Source organism: Anabrus simplex, chromosome 6, assembly GCF_040414725.1.
Source record: "Anabrus simplex isolate iqAnaSimp1 chromosome 6, ASM4041472v1, whole genome shotgun sequence".
Lineage (NCBI taxonomy): Eukaryota > Metazoa > Arthropoda > Insecta > Orthoptera > Tettigoniidae > Anabrus > Anabrus simplex.
The window spans coordinates 202,211,272-202,233,781 of record NC_090270.1 but is presented as its reverse complement, the minus strand read 5'-3'; the positions used below and the strand labels follow the sequence as shown (position 1 = coordinate 202,233,781).

General features: G+C 37.4%; 1 protein-coding gene across 8 annotated transcripts in view; it reads right to left on the bottom strand.

Moving 5' to 3' along the window:
* Positions 1-22,510, bottom strand: part of LOC136876309 (putative helicase mov-10-B.1) — a 481,476-nt gene that overhangs the window by 286,512 nt on the left and 172,454 nt on the right. For all 8 annotated transcript variants that reach the window (XR_011018462.1, XM_068228374.1, XM_068228371.1 and 5 more), the window contains one exon: positions 14,062-14,219. Coding sequence is in view for 7 of the 8 variants with exons in the window: in XM_068228374.1 (XP_068084475.1) it covers positions 14,062-14,219 (158 nt within the window). In the remaining variant the exon portion in view is untranslated. The remainder of the gene's footprint in view (positions 1-14,061; positions 14,220-22,510) is intronic.

Here is a 22,510-nt window from a genome sequence, read left to right as displayed (position 1 = left end):
AATTTACAGTTGATGTTGTGTACAATTAATTCATTAAAATCGTTTCGTGTATCTGTTACAGAAAAATTCACAAATTTTGTCTTTTTAACGTTAGAAATAATTCATTATTATCTAACCTTGCTTTAACTTTAAGCAGTGCTCGAGTTGCTCTCTGTCTGACGAGATTCCAGCTACCACCCTCAACATAAATGACTGTATCATCTGCATATGTTACAATGTGTGTATGTTCGGCATTTGCTATTGTTTTCTCTAGATCATTAATAAATAGAATAAACAATAAAAGGACCTAATACTGTGCCTTGTGGGACACCCTTTATTATCCTCATCGGTGTGCTTAGATGTTGATTAATTTTGACATACTGTACTCGATCTGTCAAGTAACTCTCAAGCAAATCCAGCACATTACCCCTAAAGCCGTATTTTTCCAATTTCTGGAGGACCAAGCGGTGTGACACACTATCAAATGCCTTTTCAAGGTCGAGAAATATCCCTGTGGAGAACAGAGAAGAATTAAGATTTTCGTATATTCTCTTTGTTAAGGCGGATATGGCATCAGTCGTTCCGAGATTTTTAATGAATCCAAACTGTCTGGGCGAAAGTATTTGGTGTTTTTCTAAAAATTGGTCAATATTGTTCTTTAAGCATTTCTCGAATATTTTTGATATTGTTGTAGTTATCGAAATGGGTCTGTAATTTCTAATGTCATAAATATTTCCAGACTTATGAAGAGGTTTTACTATTGTTGTTTTAAGCTGTTTTGGAAAGTAACCTAAGGTGAAGGAATCATTGATAATATTCAGCAACGGTTCCTTTAATGACTATATTTTCTTTAATAATTCGAGCCGAAATATTGTCTATTCCTACAGCATACCTGCCAACTTTACAAAACCAAAAATCAGGAGATTTTGATTTTTAAATCAGGAAAAATCAGGAGAAATCAGGAGATACAATTGGTCAAAATTGCTTATTCTGCATGTCTTGCGCAACACAGTACTACGATATATTTATAACACTTATTGTCTCAAAACCCGACTGTTGCTATACGAGGCTACAAGGCTAAAAATTACACATCTCTATTCCCTCACAGGAAGTGCATGAGTGGGATGATCGGTCTCTGATAAGCCTACCGAAAATAGTATGAACTCATGCTCCAGATGTGTGAATCAGTCATGCACTTAGATGCCATTACTTAGCAAATGCATAGATTAATATATTGTATCAAGCACCCGCGCAATTATGCGAAGCGCAATGCTATTTGGATCAAATAACTAGCTGATGTACCCGTGCTTCACTACGGAATTCTCAGGAAGACTGTCCTTATAGTTTTCCCAACTGAAGTCAACATCTCATTACAACGACGCCAGTATGAATGTCGTGATTAAAAGCTATGATTTCATACGAAATATTCGATAAAATGAAAACAGTACATTTTCTCAATTTTTGCGAAAGGTACTACAGTGTCAATCTAACAGTTCAAAGTTTCAGAGCTAGAATGACCAGGCTGCAGACAGCCGCAAACACTCTTGTGTAATTATTCTGTTTAAGTGTGCAGCACACTGCTCATTCAAATCACTACCTCCGAGTAGGGATCGAATAGCTGGAATACTATGATGATCCAGTGTGTAACGTACCAGTAGTATTACAAAATTTATGAACCAGAAGAATGGCATGCTAAAGAAGAGAGATCTAACTCCCCACTCCCCAGCTTCTTCCCGCCAGTATTCAGGCAGGCTGTTATACTTGAAACCCAGCAGTAATCCCGTCTATCGTAGATAAATGGCAGCAGAATACACAAAGCACATCACAACAAACAATGGTCAATGTAATGCTATTGTTGATGAATTTTATGAGCTTTCTATATTGGAGGCCTTCACATTTAGTTTTCTTCTGAATCTGTGATATTAGAGCATCTAATGTAAAGTGAGTCGTCCTTTCTTTCATGACTCCCTCTTGTGGTATTATTCAAGCGATCGTTCCTTCATGACTTTCTTCATTATTATAATCTTCAAAATTTAATCACCATCACCACCAATATTATTGTAGTCAGAACAGTAAAACTGAACAAGCAAATTATCACAAAAGTAATTTATTCTATTATTACCACCTATTCAATACAAGCCACGTGCTTCGTGGATGAAATCTACATAATACTATATACACTTCTCAGGGACATGTTTCGCCCCTTGTTAACGGCATCATCAGCCTGTAGGTAACCTTAAGGTCAAATGTCTGAAACATTATCTATTCATATATGGATTACAATGAAAAGTATGTTACACATTAATCCATGTATGAATAGATAATGTTTCAGACATATGAACTTAAGGTTACCTAAAGGTTGATGATGCCCTTAACAAGGGGCAAAAAATGTACCTGAGAAGTGTAAGTTATACGAATCAATCATGAGAAGTGTCTCTTGCAAAACTGAATAAGACAAATAATCGGAAATTGCATTCTCTGTAACTTTTGTTATGTAGTATTTTTCAATATGACCACTAAGATAGGTAATTTTAAAAAAAATTTGGCACCTTCCCCTAAACTACCATTTCGAACAGAGTGAATAAAATTATTTATAGCATAGACTGTAGTTCCTTATTCCCTGACTTTACATACAATTCTGTTCACCCATTTTCTCGTACATCGGCGCTGATATGGACTTAGCAAAATAATAATAATAATAATAATAATAATAATAATAATAATAATAATAATAATAATAATAAAATAAAAAATCTAAATTCATGAATATCTCTGTTATTACAGCTGGTACGGTAAAAATGTATAAGACATAAATGATAGGAAATTTAATAATATATAACTTTAGTTATGTAGTATTTATCATTAGGGCCAATAATAACATAAATATTTGAGAATTAAATTTTAGGCCTTCCCCTAAACTACCATTTCACTCAGCGCGAATAACATTATTTATGGCCTAGATTGTAGCAACTTATTCCCCGACGTTATATACTGATTTTCATTAAATTCTCTTCAGCCGTTTTCTCGTGATGAGCCTGCGCACGTACAGACAGACAGACAGACAGACAGAAATTACGGAAAATTAGAACTTATTTCTCCTCGTTAATATGGCCACGACCGGTACGGAAATATCATTCTTTTTAAATTCTGAGCAATGTACAGACAAAACATTTTATTTATATTGAGATAAATTAAAATTAGTCAGAATTGTCTCCAAATGGCTTCTAAAATCTCTAGAAGTCACCCGTCGTTATCATTGAAATTATGTCACTATATTACTAAGAAAGCGACTAGTCTCTAGAATCGACCAAAGAGGATGGAATCGACTAGACTGACGTGAACGAACACGAACATAGCATGCGAGAACGAGAGATTGACAATCGATATGCGCGTCGCGATATACAGGTTTCAATAAACATCGCACATTCGCGCACATTTCTCGCATTAATAAACTTCGATATTTCGTTTGAAAGCGGCCATTGAGCGAAGGACTTCCGGCCACTGACTTAAAAAAGCTGAAATGGAGGGATTTGAAAACAAATGTTTGAAGTTCACCAAAAAATCGGGAGAAAAGATAGAATATTCGGGAGGCGGGAAAAACTGTCGAAAATCGGGAGTCTCCCGCCTGAATCGGGAAAGTTGGCAGGTATGCTACAGCTTTGTTTTCATGTACTTCACTCAAAAAAGAGAAAACATACGTAAACTCTGGCTCAGGCACACCTCTGCGGAGGTTCGGACCTCCCTTCGGGCAGAATACATCCTTACCTTACAAAGAGAAGGGAGACCTCCAGGACTGTTCTAACTACAGGGGGATAAAGCTAATGTCCCATACAATGAAAATCTGGGAGAAGATTGTTGAGAAAAGGCTTTGAGAAGAAACAGCAATAGGGGATGAACAGTTTGGTTTCATGCCTGGGGGAAGTACCACTGATGAAATTTTTGCTCTCCAACAAACTATAGAGAGGCAGTGGGAGAAAAATAAAAGGTCTTTATAGACTTAGGAAGTCTGGAGATGTTTGAGGACCAGGGCAGTACCGGAAAAGTTTGTGAGAATTATCCAGTCCCAATTGGGTTGCATCAGGGGTCCTCACAGCGTCCATACATATTCAACCTTGTGATGGATGTCATATGATGGTGTACGAACTAAAGCACCATGTGTGGTGCATGATGTTTACTGATGATACTGTTTTGTGTAGCACCAGTAGGATAGAATTGGAAGAGGCTGGAAAGCTTGATAAAACAGTTGGAAGACAAGAGGCCTAAAAATTAATAGAAAGAATTAATAGAAAGAAAACCGAAAACCTGTGCCTTGGAGGTGAGGGGAATGAATTGTTAGAGATGGATGGTACATACTTAAAAACAGTAGATGGTTTCAAGTATTTAGGATCTTTTGTGTCTAAGGATGGCAACCTGAACACTGAGATTAACCTCAGAGTGCAGTCTGCCTGTATGAATTGGAAAAGAATGTCTGACATCCTGTGTGACAAAAGACTTGGCATAAGGGTTAAAGGAAAAGCCCACAAGACAGCAGTGAGGCCAGCCATGTTGTATGGTGCAGAGAATTGGGCAACAACAAAAGCACAATGTAATAAATTAAATGTTGCAGAGATGAAGATGCTAAGATAGATGAGTGTCACTAGAATGGACCGCATCAAAAACAAGAAAATCAGAGGAACAGATAAAGTGACAGAAGTATCTTTAAAGTACATGAGAGAAGACTGCTATGGTACAGACATATTATGTGAAGAGATGAAAGGGAGAAGAGTGATGGATACGACTGTGGATGGGACTAGAAATTGGGGGAGACCAAGAAGGAGGTGGATCTGAAGGAGAAGAAGTTAGGGGAAGATGATGTATGGGATAGGATAAAGTAAAAAAGACTTGCCAAAAACATCGACCCCGCTTGAAGCGGGATAAAATGAAGATCAAACATCTCCTTAGATAAATTACTCCAATAACTAATTCCTTTTCCTATAAATGTGCCTGGCTAGGCTTCTAGAAAGATAAGTTACAAAATGCCTTCTCACAAATTCTAGAGTGCTTAATACATAGATATAATGTACAGAATATTCTACCATCATCTAGTGTCAAAGATACATCATTCTGGATGTTACAGTGTGTTTCACAATACCGTAGTGGATTACAGATCATGTATACAGGTAATAATAAATTATATACAGGTTCTTACATTAACTGAACTCATATAAATATCTATATACAGTACACGTTTCCTGGCATAACCTCCCAAACAATGCGATCATCCGACTACGTAAATAATAATACTAAATGGATGAAAACACTTCATAGCCATACATTACAAGCCATGATGATGACGATGATAACAACAATAATAATAATAATAATAATAATAATAATGATGATGATGATGATAATAATAATTCAAGTTCAATACTTGAATTATTTTCCCATGGGTTAAAGGATATTGTTTTCAAGTTATATCAGTATATTACACTTGCATCAACCAAAACAGCAATAGCAAGACACCATTAATGCTGACATGAAGCTTCTAGGGTTGAAATCAAACAACACATTTCATTGAGCAAAATTACATTCTAGCATCTAAAACATGGACTCTGCAGCATCAAGACACTCAAAAGCAGCAGAATAATAATAATAATAATAATAATAATAATAATAATAATAATAATAATAATAATAATAATAATAATAATAATAATAATAATAATAATAATAATAATAATAATATTTAAATGAGTAACAGAATGGCATAAAAAGTGACAATATCCTTACAGTATTTAGAATAAGTCACCAGCATACTTTAAAATGGCAAAGGAAGTAAGTGGTCTGGGTGACACAGTACATAGAATAATGGACAACCAAGACAGTTAGATAAAATGAAATAAGACCCTATCACTACCACACCACATTTAATAATAAAGGCAATATGTTATACACAACAGGCAGAATAACTTAAAACCTATATTCATTTTATAACCAATTTATTTATTCATTCATTCATTCATTTATTATGGCTTATTACAAGCAGTTAGAAGGGATCGTGTTCAGTTGAGTTAAGTTGAGTTTCGAGACCAGCCTTTTTGCAATTTACTGAGTTATTTTATGACATATCTAAAAAGAGAGTCAGTAAGCATGAGATTGTTTCGATTTTGGACTCCACAGATGGCGGCGAGAATGATTTTTCATTTGTAGTGTCTGTACCAGTTTATAAAATGCATGTAATATTATCTTTGGTGTTGTACGTGTATATCACTGTATGCATCACTGTTATACAAATTATTAGTATTAAAAAGAAAACAGAATCTTGGTTCTTCCCAGTAATCAGTGATGAAGATTGATTGAACACCCTATGACAGCCCTGGCTCTCATATCTCACTAATGCCAGAAGGAACCTTTGTTTCTGGTGTACTGGAGAAAATCAGAGAGAGCATGGGGAAGACGCCAGGAAGAACATTGTTGTTCTAGTCATTATCAGTGTGTACTGGAAATGCTCCACCCTCATCCAAGAAAATGCAAACAATGCTCTGTCAAATTCTGCACCTGATTGGTTATTTGATTCCTTTGTTCTGGAAGAATGTCACATACAAACTGGGGGTTCATATCGTAAGACAGAAGTTATAGTCTCGGATTCTCATCTTGGTTCTCAGTCAGAGCGGACGTCGTTTGTTCAAGCTTACGCCTCATACAGAAGTGAAGCCTGATAGGGATAAGGTAAATTTTATTTTCATTATTATGTCTTAACTTTTCTCTTGCAGGTATTACATAGAACACTCTTGCATCATCAATTATTTAATTCAGTCAAAATAGCACTTTTCATTGCTGTAGGGCATTTTTATTTGGGAGCAGGTAACTTTATCATATAAATCGTAATTCAAAGGTCATGTCATTGTATTTTCCTTTGTTTGCCTGTTTCCAGTAGAATGGGGCTAGCTCACTGAACTAAAGGAATCTTAATTTACGAAATAGGTTTAGAACTGGATATACTGCCGCTTCACAGTACATATCCATTATATGGAAGTAATTGCATGGTCATGTCTTGGGCTTATGTGTGGTTCCTAAGTTGTTACTGTAACCTTTGGTTCTAAAGTTTTAAATTCCTTTGGTATCACTTTTAAACCTGATGGAGTTTTTTTGGTGCACGGAACATCACACGAGTTCTGAGGGCAGGACCGAGAACCCAAGTGCCTATGCGCACTCTCATAGTAGTGAAATAGTTCACTTAAGAATTTTGTATTTTATGAATTTGTGTATTTTAACAGTAGATCTAATTTATAATTTCAAAGGATACACATTTTATGTTTAATAAACAGTGTTTTAATGAACATGATAGCATACGTGCCAACTTTACAAAACCAAAAATCATGAGATTTTGATATGAAAATCAGGAAAAATCAGGAGATGCAATTGGACAAAACTGCTTATTCTACATGTTTTGCGCAATACAGTACTAGTCCCACGGTATGCTTATAACACTTATTGTCTCAAAGCCCGACAGTTGCTATACGAGGCTACAAGGCTAAAAATTAGACATCTCTATTCCCTCACAGGAAGTATGTGAGTGAGACGATCGATCTCTGATAAGCCTACTGAAAATAGTATGAACTCATGCTCCACGTGTTAATCAGCCATGCACTTAGATGCCATTACTTAGCCAATGCATAGATTAATATAGTACTGAATCAAGCGGCCGCGTGATTATGCGAAAATTTATTTGACTCCAACCTATTCAATACATCACAGGATGTTAACATTTTTAGTTAAACATCGTTAAAATGCAGACATGTTTCGCCCTCCATGTGGGGCATCATCAGTCATATCAAAGCACCTCAAAATTAAACCAGACGTCTGGTTGGAAATTATGAACATAATATGTAAGAAAGAATACATTAAAAAACACGTACAAAGTCCTATCCTAAACGAAATAACAATAGACTAGTTACACATAGTAAAATACGCTTGTGGTTTCATAATATTAAAATGAGGCCATCATATGCACAGTATAAAAATGAAAGTAATCAAAGTCTATATGATATTGAGTTCGATGGTAGTTCTACGTAGTATATACAAATGTTGGCAAAAGAAAACACAATTTATAATTACTGTACACTTATTTATAATTGTTAAAATTGATGAAGTAAAACATTCCAATTTGTCTATTTGTAATTTGGCTCCAACCAAAATAATTCGCCCTAGAATTCATGAGGTAGTTAACTCCGTTGGTCACTCTCTATTTGAATGGAGTGCACAGTGCAAGTGAACAGCTTTTGTTGATTATAAAATGAGGCTGTGCTAAGACAGAGTTAAAACAACACCGGCTCGCTCGACAGCCAGTGCTCCACAAACCTCCTAACAATTAGGTAACAGCTCAACAGCTTTCAAGATTTCCCTCACATGTAGGACAGCTCAAACACCGATTGCACTGCACAACATTTTCGACCGTTGCGCATTCAACCAACAACTGACTTTCCCACACTTCAACAACAAAATATACGCAAACCTTTAGTCAACTAAGAAGAACCTAATGATGTTTTTAACTATCTTCATTTGAAGCCGGTGTTGTTTTGAATGCATTCAATCCAGCAAGTTTGTTCCACGCAGCGCAAGGTTCATTGGGGTCCCGATTGAACTGCGACTACTTCTGTTTAACACAGAAAGCCTTTAATTCCACCATAGAACAGGTTCAACTTTGTCAATTTTAATCTGGTGCTAGTCTCATCGGACAATTCTTCTCTCTACGCAAAAGTGGAACTTACATCTACAACTTTCTAGAAGCATATACGTAGTTATATATGTCAATCGTGCAACACAGGAGCAACTGCCAACCAAAGACTATCTCGTCAAGAGTTTTTACGTGACTTCACAAGATTTTACTTGTCATTGTGAACACTTCTGTTATTTTTACCATTATTCGCAAATACGGTTTTTTCACTTTTATCTGTCATTCCACCACCATCCCATCCTTCTAGATCCTCTCTCATTTCTCCATACTATTTTTATCGCTATGTCTTTTACTGTTGTAATTTGGCTAGGCTGATGATGGTCCACAATGGACCGAAACTAGTACCTTTTAACGTCATTGTAATGTTTTTGTAAAAACATCAAATGATTTTTTAGTATTGAGAAGGTGGAATATTAAAATAAAATTTTGTATTTACTTTAAGCATAGTCTCAACTCAATACGGAACCTTACAATGAAGTTTATTACTTTTAAAACAGCACAAGGTGTACTGATCTGATAATGCTCAAACCTACCAAACACGTAGACAACAGTGCCATCTAACGGCTGGGGAGCACACAACGCCATAGAGTCAACCTAAAGACATCATCATCAGTTCCCTTTATCCAGCTGTAGCTGGGTAGGGGCAAATATGGTTCCTCTCCATTTTCTTCGGTCTTTCCACCACTCCTCCTCCAACACTGTGTCCCAGTCCAGGTTTCTTCCTCTAATACTGCGTTGGATTGTGTCCATCCATCTCAATCGTGGTCGTCCATGGCCTCTCCTTCCTTGCATTTGCATCTCCATCACCTTTTTTGGCATTCTTTCATCACTCATTCGTTTTATGTGCCCAAACCATTTTTTCCACTCCAATTTCTTCCTGGATTTTCTTATTCCTTATTTTGTCTCTTCTACTCTTCTGTAACATACTCCTCAAGAACTTCATTTCGGCTGCCTGTATTAGACTCTCATCCTTCTTTGTCATTGTCCAAGTTTCTGCCCCGTAGGTAGTTATGGGTACGTAATACATCTTGTACATAGTTTCCTTTGCTTCCATTGGTACAACTTTGTCCCATAACATGTTTCTTACCCTATAATAGAAACAACTTCCAGCTTGAATCCTCTTGCTAATCTCAGCATCCAGTCGAGCATTCTCCATTAATTCACTCCCCAGGTATTTAAATGTTTCCACTACTTCCAGGGGCTTGTCTGCAAGTCTTATATGACCTTTCCCTTCTTTCTCCCCTCTAGTCATAACAAGGGTTTTACTCTTCTCAACACTTATTTTCAACCCACATTCTTCTATTTTCCCATTCACCACATCCAACTCTTCTTGAACCTTCCTGTCGTCTTCTCCCCAAATCACAATATCATCTGCAAATAACAACATGTTCATTTCTCTTCCTCCATATTCTGCTTTTGCTGTTCTCATGATGTCATCCATTACTATTGTAAACAGGATTAGTGATAGAACACTTCCCTGCCTCAGCCCACTAGTTATTTTGAACCAACTTGTCCTGCCAACTCGTGTTTGCACGCAACAACAACATTCCTTGTACACTGCCATGATAATTTTTATTAGTCCCTGTCCAATTCCTTTTTGCACCAGACTGTCCCAAACTTTAGTCCTGGGGACACTGTCATATGCCTTTTCAATGTCCATAAATGTCATCACCATATCATTCCCGTATTCCCATTGCTTTTCCATTAGGTGTCTCATAATGAAAATGGGCTCTATTGTTGACCTTCCACTTCTGAAACCAAACTGATTTTCCAGTATCTGATTCTCAACCCTCAACCTTATCCTACTTTCCAGTATCCTCTTCATTATCTTAGCAACACGGGATATTAAAGTAATTCCCCTGTAGTTCTTCAAAACTTTATCACCTTTCTTGAATATTGGGATGCTTATTCCTTTTTGCCAATCATCAGGGACCGTCTTATTCTCCCAGACATTCCTGAGAAATCGATATGTCCACTGCAGGCCTACAGCTCCACTGAAATTTCATCTATTCCAACAGTTTTTCCATTCTTCATCTTTCTTACTGATATTTCAATTTCATTCATTGTAATTTCTTTATCCATTTCTTCATCGACTAATTGCCTTTTCCTGGTCATCCATTGAATGACTGTCATCAGTTCTTACATTCAGCAACTTCTGAAAATACTCTCTCCATCTATTCCTTATTTCCTTTGGCTTTGTTAATATTATGCTGTCTTCATCCTTCACAAATCTGGTGCTTACATGATCTCTCTTTTTGTTTCTTAAGGTACCATACAGTAATTTCTTGCTGCCCTGCATATCATCTCTCAATTTCTGTGTGAATAAGGCCCAGCTCTTCCTCTTTTCTTCCTCCACTACTTTCTTGGCCAAATTCTTTGCCTCCACATATTTTCCTTCTACTTTCTTCAGTCTTTCATGCTTTCCATGCCATTTTCTTTTCCTTCACTTTAATCTTTACCCTATCATTCCACCAGTGTGTCTCTTTGTCCTTCACATTTCCTGATGTTACGTTTTCTGCACATCCAATCAGTGCTTCCTTAAATCTTTTCCATTCATCTTCAACACTTCCCACCTCCGTCTTGGGTACCAAGGGTATTATTTCCCTTTGAAATTCTTCTTGTATGCTTTTCTCCTTCAACTTCCATACTTTAATTCTTTTCTCTCTTCTTAATGGGGGTTTTTCAATCTTTCGCACTTTCAGTTTTCCTACCACAACTCTATGATCTCCACAAAAGGCTTCTTCAGGCATAGCTGTAACATCTAAAAGGTTCTTCCGGTTATAATCAATCATGGTCTTTGTTCTTCTGTCTCCCAAACCATACCTTGTAATCTTCTGACTGTTCTTCTTCCTAAACCAGGTGTTTCCAACAATCATTTGGTTCCTCATGCAAAAATCCACCAACACCTCGCCTTCTGGGTTTACCTTTCCATATCCAAAGGGCCCTACAACATATTCCTTTCCTTGTCTTTCCATTCCAACTTGTACATTTAGATCTCCCATCAATATCACTTCCTTATCTTCTATCTGTCTTTCCACTTCCTCTAAAATGTCCTCCAGATGTTCATCCATGCAACCCGTTTGTGGGGCATACAACTGAAATAGATCTTTCACACAATTTTCAAAGTGGAGTCTCATCACCATCATCCTATCGCTGACGGATTTTGTATATTCCACTTATTCTTGGATTTCTTTTCTAAGTATGATGGCCACTCCATTCTTTGCTGCAGGTCCTCCGCTGTAATACAGCCTGTATCCTTCTTTCAGAGGAATCTTTCCCGTGCCCCTCTTCTTGGTCTCACACAGTCCAAGTATGGCTATATCTTTTTCTTCCATAAATTCAACCAGTTCCTTGGTCTTTCCTGTCAGTGTCAGGACATTTGCTGTTGCAATCTTGATGAAGTTTGGTGCCAGTTGCCCATTTCTCACAGTTCCCCCAGCACCTGAAGAGCTGCGCGTCGCTTTTAGCAGGGGATGCCCTAACCTTTTCCGAGGCACCATATCTGCTTTGTCCATATAGGCTATTGTTACGATGGGCTCGCCACACCCAAAGGCATTTTATACCTACTGCCAGGTTCAAAATTAGGCCGCCCCTAACATGGGAACAGACGCCTTTCGTAGCCGCTCCTCTGGAGTACAGACGCTACGGGTTTGCCCCTTCTGCCATCTCCACTGTACCGAAGTTCACCTTCTCCGCCGTAGATGCCGTTGAGACAATTAGAGCAAAATTGCAGATACTTATTGACTTGCCCTCGTATATTCATAGAACAGTGAAGTTTTGTGACTCTTCTTTTATAAATAGCCCATAAGTATGCTTTTGGTTTGATGTTAGGGGAGTTCCCTGGACACAATAATAATAATAATAATAATAATAATGTTATTACCGGGTGAGATGGCCACGTGGCTAGGGGCGCACAGCAGTGAGCTTGGATCCAGGAGATAGTGGGTTCAAACCCCACTGTCGGCAGCCTTGAAGATTGTTTTCCGTGGTTTCCCTATTTTCACACCAAGCAAATGCTGGGGCTGTACCTAAATTAAGGCCACGGTCATTTCCTTCCTATTCCTAGGCCTTTCCTGTTCCATCGTCGCCACAAGATCTATCTGTCTTGGCACGACATAAAGCAATTAGCAATAATGTTATTAATTTTACATCCCACTAACTACTTGGGACAGTTGGAGACTCTGAGCTGACAGAATTTTGTCCCGCAGGAGTTCTTTTACATGCCAATAAATCTACCGTCAGGAGGCCGACGTATCTGAGTATCTTCTAATACCACCAGACTGAGCCAGGATCGAACGTGCCAACTTGCGGTCAGAAGGTCAGTGCCTCAACCATCTGAGCCAGTCAGTCTGGCGACACAAATATTGTTCTCGCTGAAGAATTTCTTCACCTTTGAAGTATGGCAAGGAGTCAAAACTTCTGTCACCGTCAGGAAACCCTTTCTCCAGCTTACCAACAATAACTCTCCTTTCAAGTATTTGGATAGTTTGGTCAGATTTCATCATCCTGTTGATTGGTACTTCATGCGTGGCACTGTCCAATCCTGCTTATACATGCCCACAGCAGAAGTTTCCTGCACACTCCCCTTGTCAGAGTGTGTTTCTTTTGAGGTTTGTGGCTTTCCTTCCAGCTGCCAGATGTTTACAGCAAACATTAGAAATATGCTGAATCACTCCCCTTTCTCAGAGTTCACAAGCCAAGTCCACAGAAGTCATCTTGGGAATTAATTTGCTGCTTCTGAGGAGTTGGCAACATTTCCCTTTTCCTGCAACAGTTTTCCATTCCTTTTGGTGAAACTGAGCAAGTGTTTGTTCTGCTGAATAATCCTATTTAGAGTGCCTACAATGACACCAAATTTAGTAGCTAACTTTCTGTCATGGAAATATTGTGAGATAATGCTACAAATGCACTACACTTCCTGGAAGTCTTCTCAACGGAGGGCATAGGTATTGCTAATCACACAAGGAAACCTTACAAGTGATGCACATTAAAATAAACACAATTTTAACCTGTAACTATCATTACAAAGATTAATTAACAATGAATAACAATGCAAAGAATGCATAGAATTTGTGGGATCCAGAACACACTGTCAAAAAGTAAGGGATAGAAAGAAATGCAGAGAAACACAGGAAATAATACCAAGTTGATGCAAGTGGTAAAAGACTAGAACAAAGGATAAATGAAAATGAAGAATAGGAATGTTAAAAAAGGTTATCTTGCATTCTTTGACGTCAATATTACTTTACAATTTATGGGTTCACTCAGTTACTTTAATAACATATCAAAGCTTCTAAGACGTTTTAGATGAACACTTAGTATCTTACACATACAAAAATTATCATATAAACAGCAGAACTTACTCAGGGTGGAAGGCAGAGATCCACACTGCAGTATCCAGCACTTCAACAACACAACCCTCATACTCGGCTGAGTCTAAACTATCATCAGGATAATGGACACGTACGTAGATGAGATCACCTTTGAGAACTGAAGGGCGCTTTTCAGCCAGTCCAGGAACCTAAAAAAATTTCAGCTCATATATTAATCTTAATCTTAGTTTTAAATTATTTACTTTCTTTCATGCACATGTGCATAGCGGTATCACTTGTTATACCAATATTTCCCAACATTTATATCTTTTAATACTTTACTGAATGGATGGACTGAATAAATTAACTGATGCATAATTTTTCCCAATTCTATTTCATAAGGAAAAGAAAACAAATAAATTACCTGGATATACTGTATATTACTTTTAATACATGGTAAACAGATATTTTCAACAATTTTTTTAAAACTAAGTTTAAATATGGAGTCCATTCATCTATTAGACAGCTGACTCATTGGTTGAATGGTCAGCGCAATGGCCTTCGGTTCAAAGGGTCCCGGGTTCAATTCCCGGCCAGGTTGGGGATTTTAACCTTTACTGGTTAATTCCAATGGCTCGGGTGGTAGATGTTTGTGCTGTCCCCAACATCCCTGCAACTCACACAACACTATCCTCCACCACAATAACACACAGGTACCTACATATAGTAGATGCCGCCAATCCTCATCGGAGGGTCTGCCTTACAAGGGCTGCACTCTGCTAGAAATAGCCACACAAAATTATTATTATTTATTAAATACTTTCTTTAACTCGTTCCAGCTAGTTCTGGGATCGCTGGAGCTACCCAGGCTCATTTTGGTTTTGGCCAGTGGTTTAAGGGTAATGGAGAAGCAAGTTAATAAGTAACACCATTACAAGAAAAGATCAGGAAAAGACTGACCTAGAACTACCTAGTCCAGGAAACATGTGTTAGGTTCTGGACCCAATAACATTTCAATCCAGAATGTGAGTCCAGAATTAAAGAATGATTTGGAAGGTGGGAATAGGCAGTTCAAAATATTTCATCAGAACATTCAATGTCTCAAAAATAAAATTTTAGAATTACAAGTAATTTTAAATTCAATCCTGCGAACCATGTGACCTTGCCGCGGTGGGAAGGCTTGCATGTCCCAATGAAGCAGATAGCCGAGCCGCAGGTGCAACCATACCGGATGGGTATCTGTTGAGAGAGACTAAGGAATGGTTCATCGAAAGGGGGGTAGCAGTCTTTCGGAAGTTGCAAGGGCGGCAGTCTGAATGATTGACTGATGTGGCCTTGTAATAACACTCAACATGGCTTAGCTGTGTTGATACTGCTACACGGCTGAAAGCAACGGGAAACTACAGCCGTAACTAATTCCCGAGGACATGCAGCCCTCTATGAATGGTGTACTGATGATGGCTTCCTCCCGGGTAAAATATTCCGGAGGTAAACTAGTCCCCCGTTCGGATCTCCGGGTGGGGACTACACGAGAGGGAGCAATCATCAGGGAGATGGATACTGACATTCTGCGAGTCGGAGCGTGGAATGTTAGAAGTTTGAATCGTTGTGGTAGGTTAGAGAATCTGAAAATGGAGATGGAGAGACTAAAGTTAGATGTAGTTGGTATAAGTGAAGTACGTTGGCAGGAAGAACAGGATTTTTGGTCAAGCGACTACCGAATTATCAACAAGAAATCAAACAGGGGAAATGCAGGAGTTGGTTTAATAATGAGTAAGAAAATAGGGCAGCGGGTAAGCTACTAAGACCAGCATAGCGAAATAATTATTGTCGTCAAGATAGACACCAAACCAATGCCCACCACAATAGTGTAGGCCTATATGCCTACTAGTTCAGCGGATGATGAGGAAATCGAAAGAATATATGAAGAGATAGAAGATTTAATACAATATGTACAAGGTGACGAGAATCTAATTGTAATGGGAGACTGGAATGCAGTGGTAGGCCAAGGAAGAGAAGGTAATACAGTAGGAGAATTTGGATTGGAACAAAGGAACGAAAGAGGAACTTGGTTAGTTGAATTCTTCACTGATTATAATTTAGTCCTTGCCAATACTTGGTTCAAACACCACAAACAACGGCTCTATACGTGAACGAGACCTGGAGACACTGGAAGGTATCAAATAGACTTCATTATGATTAGGCAGAGATTCAGAAACCAGGTGTTGGACTGCAAAACCTTCTTCCCAGGAGCAGACGTGGACTCTGACCACAACTTGTTGGTCATGAAATGCCATCTGAAGTTGAAGAAATTGAAGAAAGGAAAGAATGCAAAAAGATGGGATCTAGACAAGTTGAAAGAAAAGAGTGTGAGAGATTGTTTCAAGGAACATGTTGCACAAGGGCTAAATGAAAAGGCTGAAGGAAACACAATATGAGGAAGAGTGGTTAGTCATGAAAAATGAAGTCAGTAGGGCTGCTGAAGAGATGTTAGGAAGGAAGAAAAGATCAACTAAGAATCAGTGGATAACTCAGGAGATACTAGACCTGATTGATGAACGACGAAAATACAAGAATGCTAGAAATGAAGAGGGCAGAAAAGAATACAGGCGATTAAAGAATCAAGTAGATAGAAAGTGCAAGGTAGCCAAGGAAGAATGGCTGAAAGAGAAGTGCAAGGATGTCGAAGGTTGTATGGTCCTGGGAAAGGTAGATGCTGCATACAGAAAAATCAAGGAAACCTTTGGAGAAAGGAAATCTAGGTGTATAAATATTAAGAGCTCAGATGGAAAGCCACTTCTAGGGAAAGAAAAAAAAGCAGAAAGATGGCAAGGACATATCCAACAGTTGTACCAAGGTAAAGATGTAGATATTTTGGTTCTGGAACAAGAAGAGGCTGTTGATGCTGATGAAATGGGAGACCCAATTTTGAGGTCAGAGTTTGACAGAACTCAGAGACCTAAATAAGAACAAGGCACCTGGAATTGATGATATTCCCTCTGAATTACTGACTGCCTTAGGAGAAAGCAGCATGGCAAGGTGTGTAAGATGTATGAGACAGGAGAAGTCCCATCCGATTTTCGGCAGAATGTTGTTATACCTATTCCCAAGAAAGCTGGTGCTGACAGGTGTGAAAACTACCACACCATTAGTTTAGTATCTTACGCCTGCAAAATTTTTACATGCATTATTTACAGAAGAATGGAAAAACAAGTTGAAGCTGAGTTGGGAGAAGATCACTTTGATTTCAGAAGAAATGTAGGAACACGTGAAGCAATCCTGACTTTACGTCTGATCTTAGAGGATCGAATCAAGAAGGACAAGCCCACATACATGGTATTCGTAGATCTAGAAAAGGCATTCGATAATGTTGATTGGATCAAGATATTTACGATTCTGAAGGTGATTGGGATCAGATACCGAGAACAAAGAATTATCTACAATCTGTATAAAAATCAATCTGCAGTTATAAGAATCGAGGGCTTTGAAAAAGAAGCAGCAATCCAGAAAGGAGTGAGGCAAGGTTGCAGTTTGTCCCCCCTCCTTTTCAATGTTTACATAGAACAGGCAGTAAAGAAAATCAAAGAGGAATTTTGAAAAGGAATCACAATCCAAGGAGAGGAAATCAAAACCTTGAGATTTGCCGATGATATTGTTATTTTACCTGAGACCACATAAGATCTCGAGAAGCTGCTGAATGGTATGGACGAAGTCTTGGGTAAGGAGTACAAGATGAAAATAATTAAGTCCAAAACAAAAGTAATGGAGTGCAGTCGAACGAAGGCAGGTGATGCAGGAAATATTAGATTAGAAAATGAAGTCAAAGGAAGTAGATGAAATGAATATTGTTACTTGGGTAGTAAAAGAACTAACGATGGCAGAAGTAAGGAGGACATAAAATGAAGACCAGCACACGCAAGGAAGAACTTTCTTAAGAAAAGAAATTTGCTCACTTCAAACATTGATATAGGAATTAGAAAGATGTATTTGAAGACTTTCGTGTGGAGCGTGGCATTGTATGGAAGTGAAACATGGACGATAACTAGCTCAGAAAGAAAGCTTTTGAAATGTGGTGTTACAGAAGAATGCTGAAGGTGAGATGGATAGATCGAATCACATATGAAGAGATACTGAATCAAATTGGTGAGAGGAGATCGATTTGGCTAAATTTGACGAGAAGAAGAGATAGAATGATAGGACACATCTTAAGACACCCAGGACTTCTGCACTTGGTTTTTGAAGGAAGTGTAGGTGGTAAGAACAGTAGGGGTAGACCAAGGTATGAATATGACAAGCAGATTACAGCAGATGTAGGATGCAGTAGTTACGTAGAAATGAAAAGGATAGCACAGGATAGGATGGCATGGACAGCTGCATCAAACCAGTCTATGGACTGATGACTCAACAACAACAACAACAACAACACAGGATGTTATGTTTATCTGTTTGGATGAACATTGGTGTATTAATGATGAACTTGAACTCATTAATATCAAAGATTATTAACTGGCAAGTAGTTACTGTCGGGTTAATAAAGAGCATGGGGGAGTTTGTCTTTTTTCCAAGTCAGGAATTGAATGTAAAGAAAGGAAGGATCTTGAAGTGCAAATTCTAATTTAGAATTATGAACTAAATTCAGTGGAATTTAAGCTTCCCTATGGTAAAAGAGTAATTGTGTTAACCGTGTACCGTTCACCGGATGCCGATGTTGAGATTTTCTTAGGAAAATTAGATGAAGTCCTTCATAACATTTTCGGTAGGAATAGCAGTGCAGAAGTAATACTTTGTGGTGATTTTAACATGGATTTTGCTGAAGAAAACCTTCCATCAACATCACAACTGCTGCATGTTCTTCACAGCTGTAATCTAGAACACTTAATTTTTACACCCACCTAGGTAATTGCCACCTCAGCTACAACAATAGACAACATTTGTATTAATTTCCATTGTTCTAAAATGCAAGCATCCAATATATATTTGGGACTATCGGATCATCATGCTCAAATTTTGCAACTAGAAATTGAGAATGTTAACACAACCAAAATGAAGCAAGCACAATTAACTCGTTTTTCTTTCTCTGCAGCTGCAGATGGCAGTTTAATTGAAAGTCTTAAAATTCAGACCTGGATTCTAACAACATTTGGTCATAGCATTGTCCAAAAGTACAGAACCTTTTTAAGCATTTTAAAATGCAATTTGAATTACATTTTGCACAAAAGCTTGCAGTAATTAATGAAACTTCAAAAAAGCCATGGATCATGAAGGGTACATGGATTTCAAGTCAAAAATGTAAATAACTGAGTAGATTAGCACGGCAGAGTTGTGACCTGGATTTTTGCATGTTACAAACTACAAATCAGTCTATCAAAGAGTTCTTAGGGCGACTAAGATAATGCACAATAACAAGGAAGTTGAGTCGTGTCATAAATCATGAACCATATGGAATGTAATCAAGGGAGAAACCAACAGATACGCAGTTGGAAATAAAGTTTCTGCCATAAAAAATGATAAGGGAATACAAATGAATGACCCTCATCCTTTGGCTAATTATACAAATGATTTCTTTCTATCCTTACCACACAAACTTGAAATTGTAAATAAATCAGATGTATTACCCTAACTCCCAACATTTGTCCAAACTTCTATGCAATTAACTCCAGTAGTAGAATTGGAAGTTCTTAAAATCATACAGTCTTGGAAGAATAAAACTTCCACAGGTGTAGATGAAATTCCCACAAAATTCATTAAAAAATGTGCTCCTTATCTGGTACATCCTTTACCTTATCTCATCAATGATTCATTTTCTAGTGGACAGTTTCCTTATCTCTTAAAAGAAAAGAAAATTATCCCAGTCTTTAAAAGTGGAAACTTATACAATTTACATTATTACAGACCAATATCAATACTGACCGTTATTTCAAAAATATCTGAATGTGCTCCGAAAGATTGGCTTACTAAATTTTTAATAAAATATAACTTGTTAAATAATGTACAACATGGGTTGAGAGCTGGCAGAAGTACTTTGTCTGCTTTATCACATTTTTTACACAGCTTGTCGTAAATGCTCTTGATAATGATGAAACTGCGATAGGACTATTTCTTAACCTTACAAAGGCATTTGATACTGGTGATCATGAAATGCTGTTGCAAAAATTATATCAGACTTGGGTTAGAGGAATTATTAACGAGTGGTTTAGATCATACTTGGATAAACGATCCCAGTTTATTGAAATTACACTCTGTAACAATAAAGGGCATAATGAGGCATATCACTCTCAGGTGAAAAACAGACTTAAGGTATTCTGCAGGGTAGTATTTTGGGGCCTGTTCTTTTTGACACCGAGGTGTCACATTCTTTCGTCTTCTCCCTCCTAACGTTTTTGGACCTGAGCTAACCCTCGTGGAAATTGGTATCTTACAACCTTAATTTTATTGTATTCGCCTTGCCGCCTTTCTCTACTACTTCTAGTTTTATTATTAACTACTACTCCGAGCTGGCACTTTAGTTTGTGTGATGATCTGATCTAAGAAAGGCTCCTTGTATGTACTGACATCTGTGCAGAGAGCTTGAACTACGATGCTCCGCTCCTTGACCAATGAGAGCTCGTCACGGAGAGAACATTGCCTTGTTGAGCCTTGGCCAAGGTGAGAGAGTTATTCTTGTGCTTGTGTCTAGTTGAAGATGGACGCGCGTTGCACGTGTCTCGTGAAAGTGAAGATTTCACCTGGAGCAATGGACTATGGGTGAAGAAAACTGTGAGAGGGCTCCTTCTCTCACACCCTCAGTTCATTTTTCGGTGTTATTCATCTCGGGAGCGTCACCAGGGTGTATATCCTAATTTTTTTCCTACATCATGTACAGTTCAACAATAATAAAGGTGTTTTAATTTATTCCACCTATTCAATACTTATACTTTCACTTATAGTTGTTAATAATTAAATTCTTAGTTACATGGGACATGTTTCGCCCTCAATTAAGGGCATCTTCAGCCTAAATACAATAATCAAAAATACAACTAAATTAAAAGTGGAAGTTAAATACAATCATCAAAAATACAACTAAAATAAAAAGTGGAAGTTAAAAGTTTAGTCTGTTATTAAAATTCGGAACAATAAAAATGTGAAAAATGATAAAATAAAAAGATGCTAATGGAAAACTGACTTATGATTAAACTATAATCTTGTCGGAGACTAAAACTTCTATTAAAATTCTAATTAAAACAGTTCATATAAAATATTGGAAAATCAAAGTGGTAGTAATAAAAAGCCAACGACATGAGGGCGTGTACACAAGCATAAACTTGATTGTCATGAATACAATCTTTTCAAGGCCGCTGATGAAATTCGTAGCAAGTAAGGCAGAAGCGTCTATTGAAAAATTGTAAGAGGCCGTTAGCACCGGTAGGTAATAAAATGGCTGAATCGTTGCCAGAAAATGTCAACAGATGCAGAAATAAATTTTATGTAAGTGGAAATTGTTATTTGTTAACTACTGTTGAGTTGGTTGCTGCCCGTCTGTTGGCTCTGAGTCTCAGAGACTCAATTTTTCAATAGACGCTTCTGCCTTACTTGCTACGAATTTCATCAGCGGCCTTGAAAAGATTGTATTCATGACAATCAAGTTTATGCTTGTGTACACGCCCTCATGTCGTTGGCTTTTTATTACTACCACTTTGATTTTCCAATATTTTATATGAACTGTTTTAATTAGAATTTTAATAGAAGTTTTAGTCTCCGACAAGATTATAGTTTAATCATAAGTCAGTTTTCCATTAGCATCTTTTTATTTTATCATTTTTCACATTTTTATTGTTCCGAATTTTAATAACAGACTAAACTTTTAACTTCCACTTTTTATTTTAGTTGTATTTTTGATGATTGTATTTAACTTCCACTTTTAATTTAGTTGTATTTTTGATTATTGTATTTAGGCTGAAGATGCCCTTAATTGAGGGTGAAACATGTCCCATGTAACTAAGAATTTAATTATGTAACAACTATAAGTGAAAGTATAAGTATTGAATAGGTGGAATAAATTAAAACACCTTTATTATTGTTGAACTGTTAAAAAATTTTCAATACGGACCTAAAATGAGGTTTATAACATGTAATACATCATGTACTGTAAGTAGAAAAATGGCGCTTCGCCTCATCTTCAATAATGATTTCCTTCGCTTCTTCCTGTACTGGGACTTATTGTGGAATGGAACTGTTTTAAAAAAAACTGGAATATTTTGGTGTGTGGAACTCTAAATTGAATTTTTGGTTCTCCAACTCGGAAAAAATTAATTATAATTATTATTAAATATCAACATAATTCGGGTTCCTTGTAACTGTTTGGATCTTGGTTTTGTGAGTGTACTGTAGTGCACTTATACTTGGGGTGAAACTAAATTTATTAATTTATTTTCTATATACGTTGAACATTTGTAATAATATGTTGTACTTTGTTTGAAACTGTATCAAGGCACCCCTTAAGGTAAAGGTCGAATCATATGAG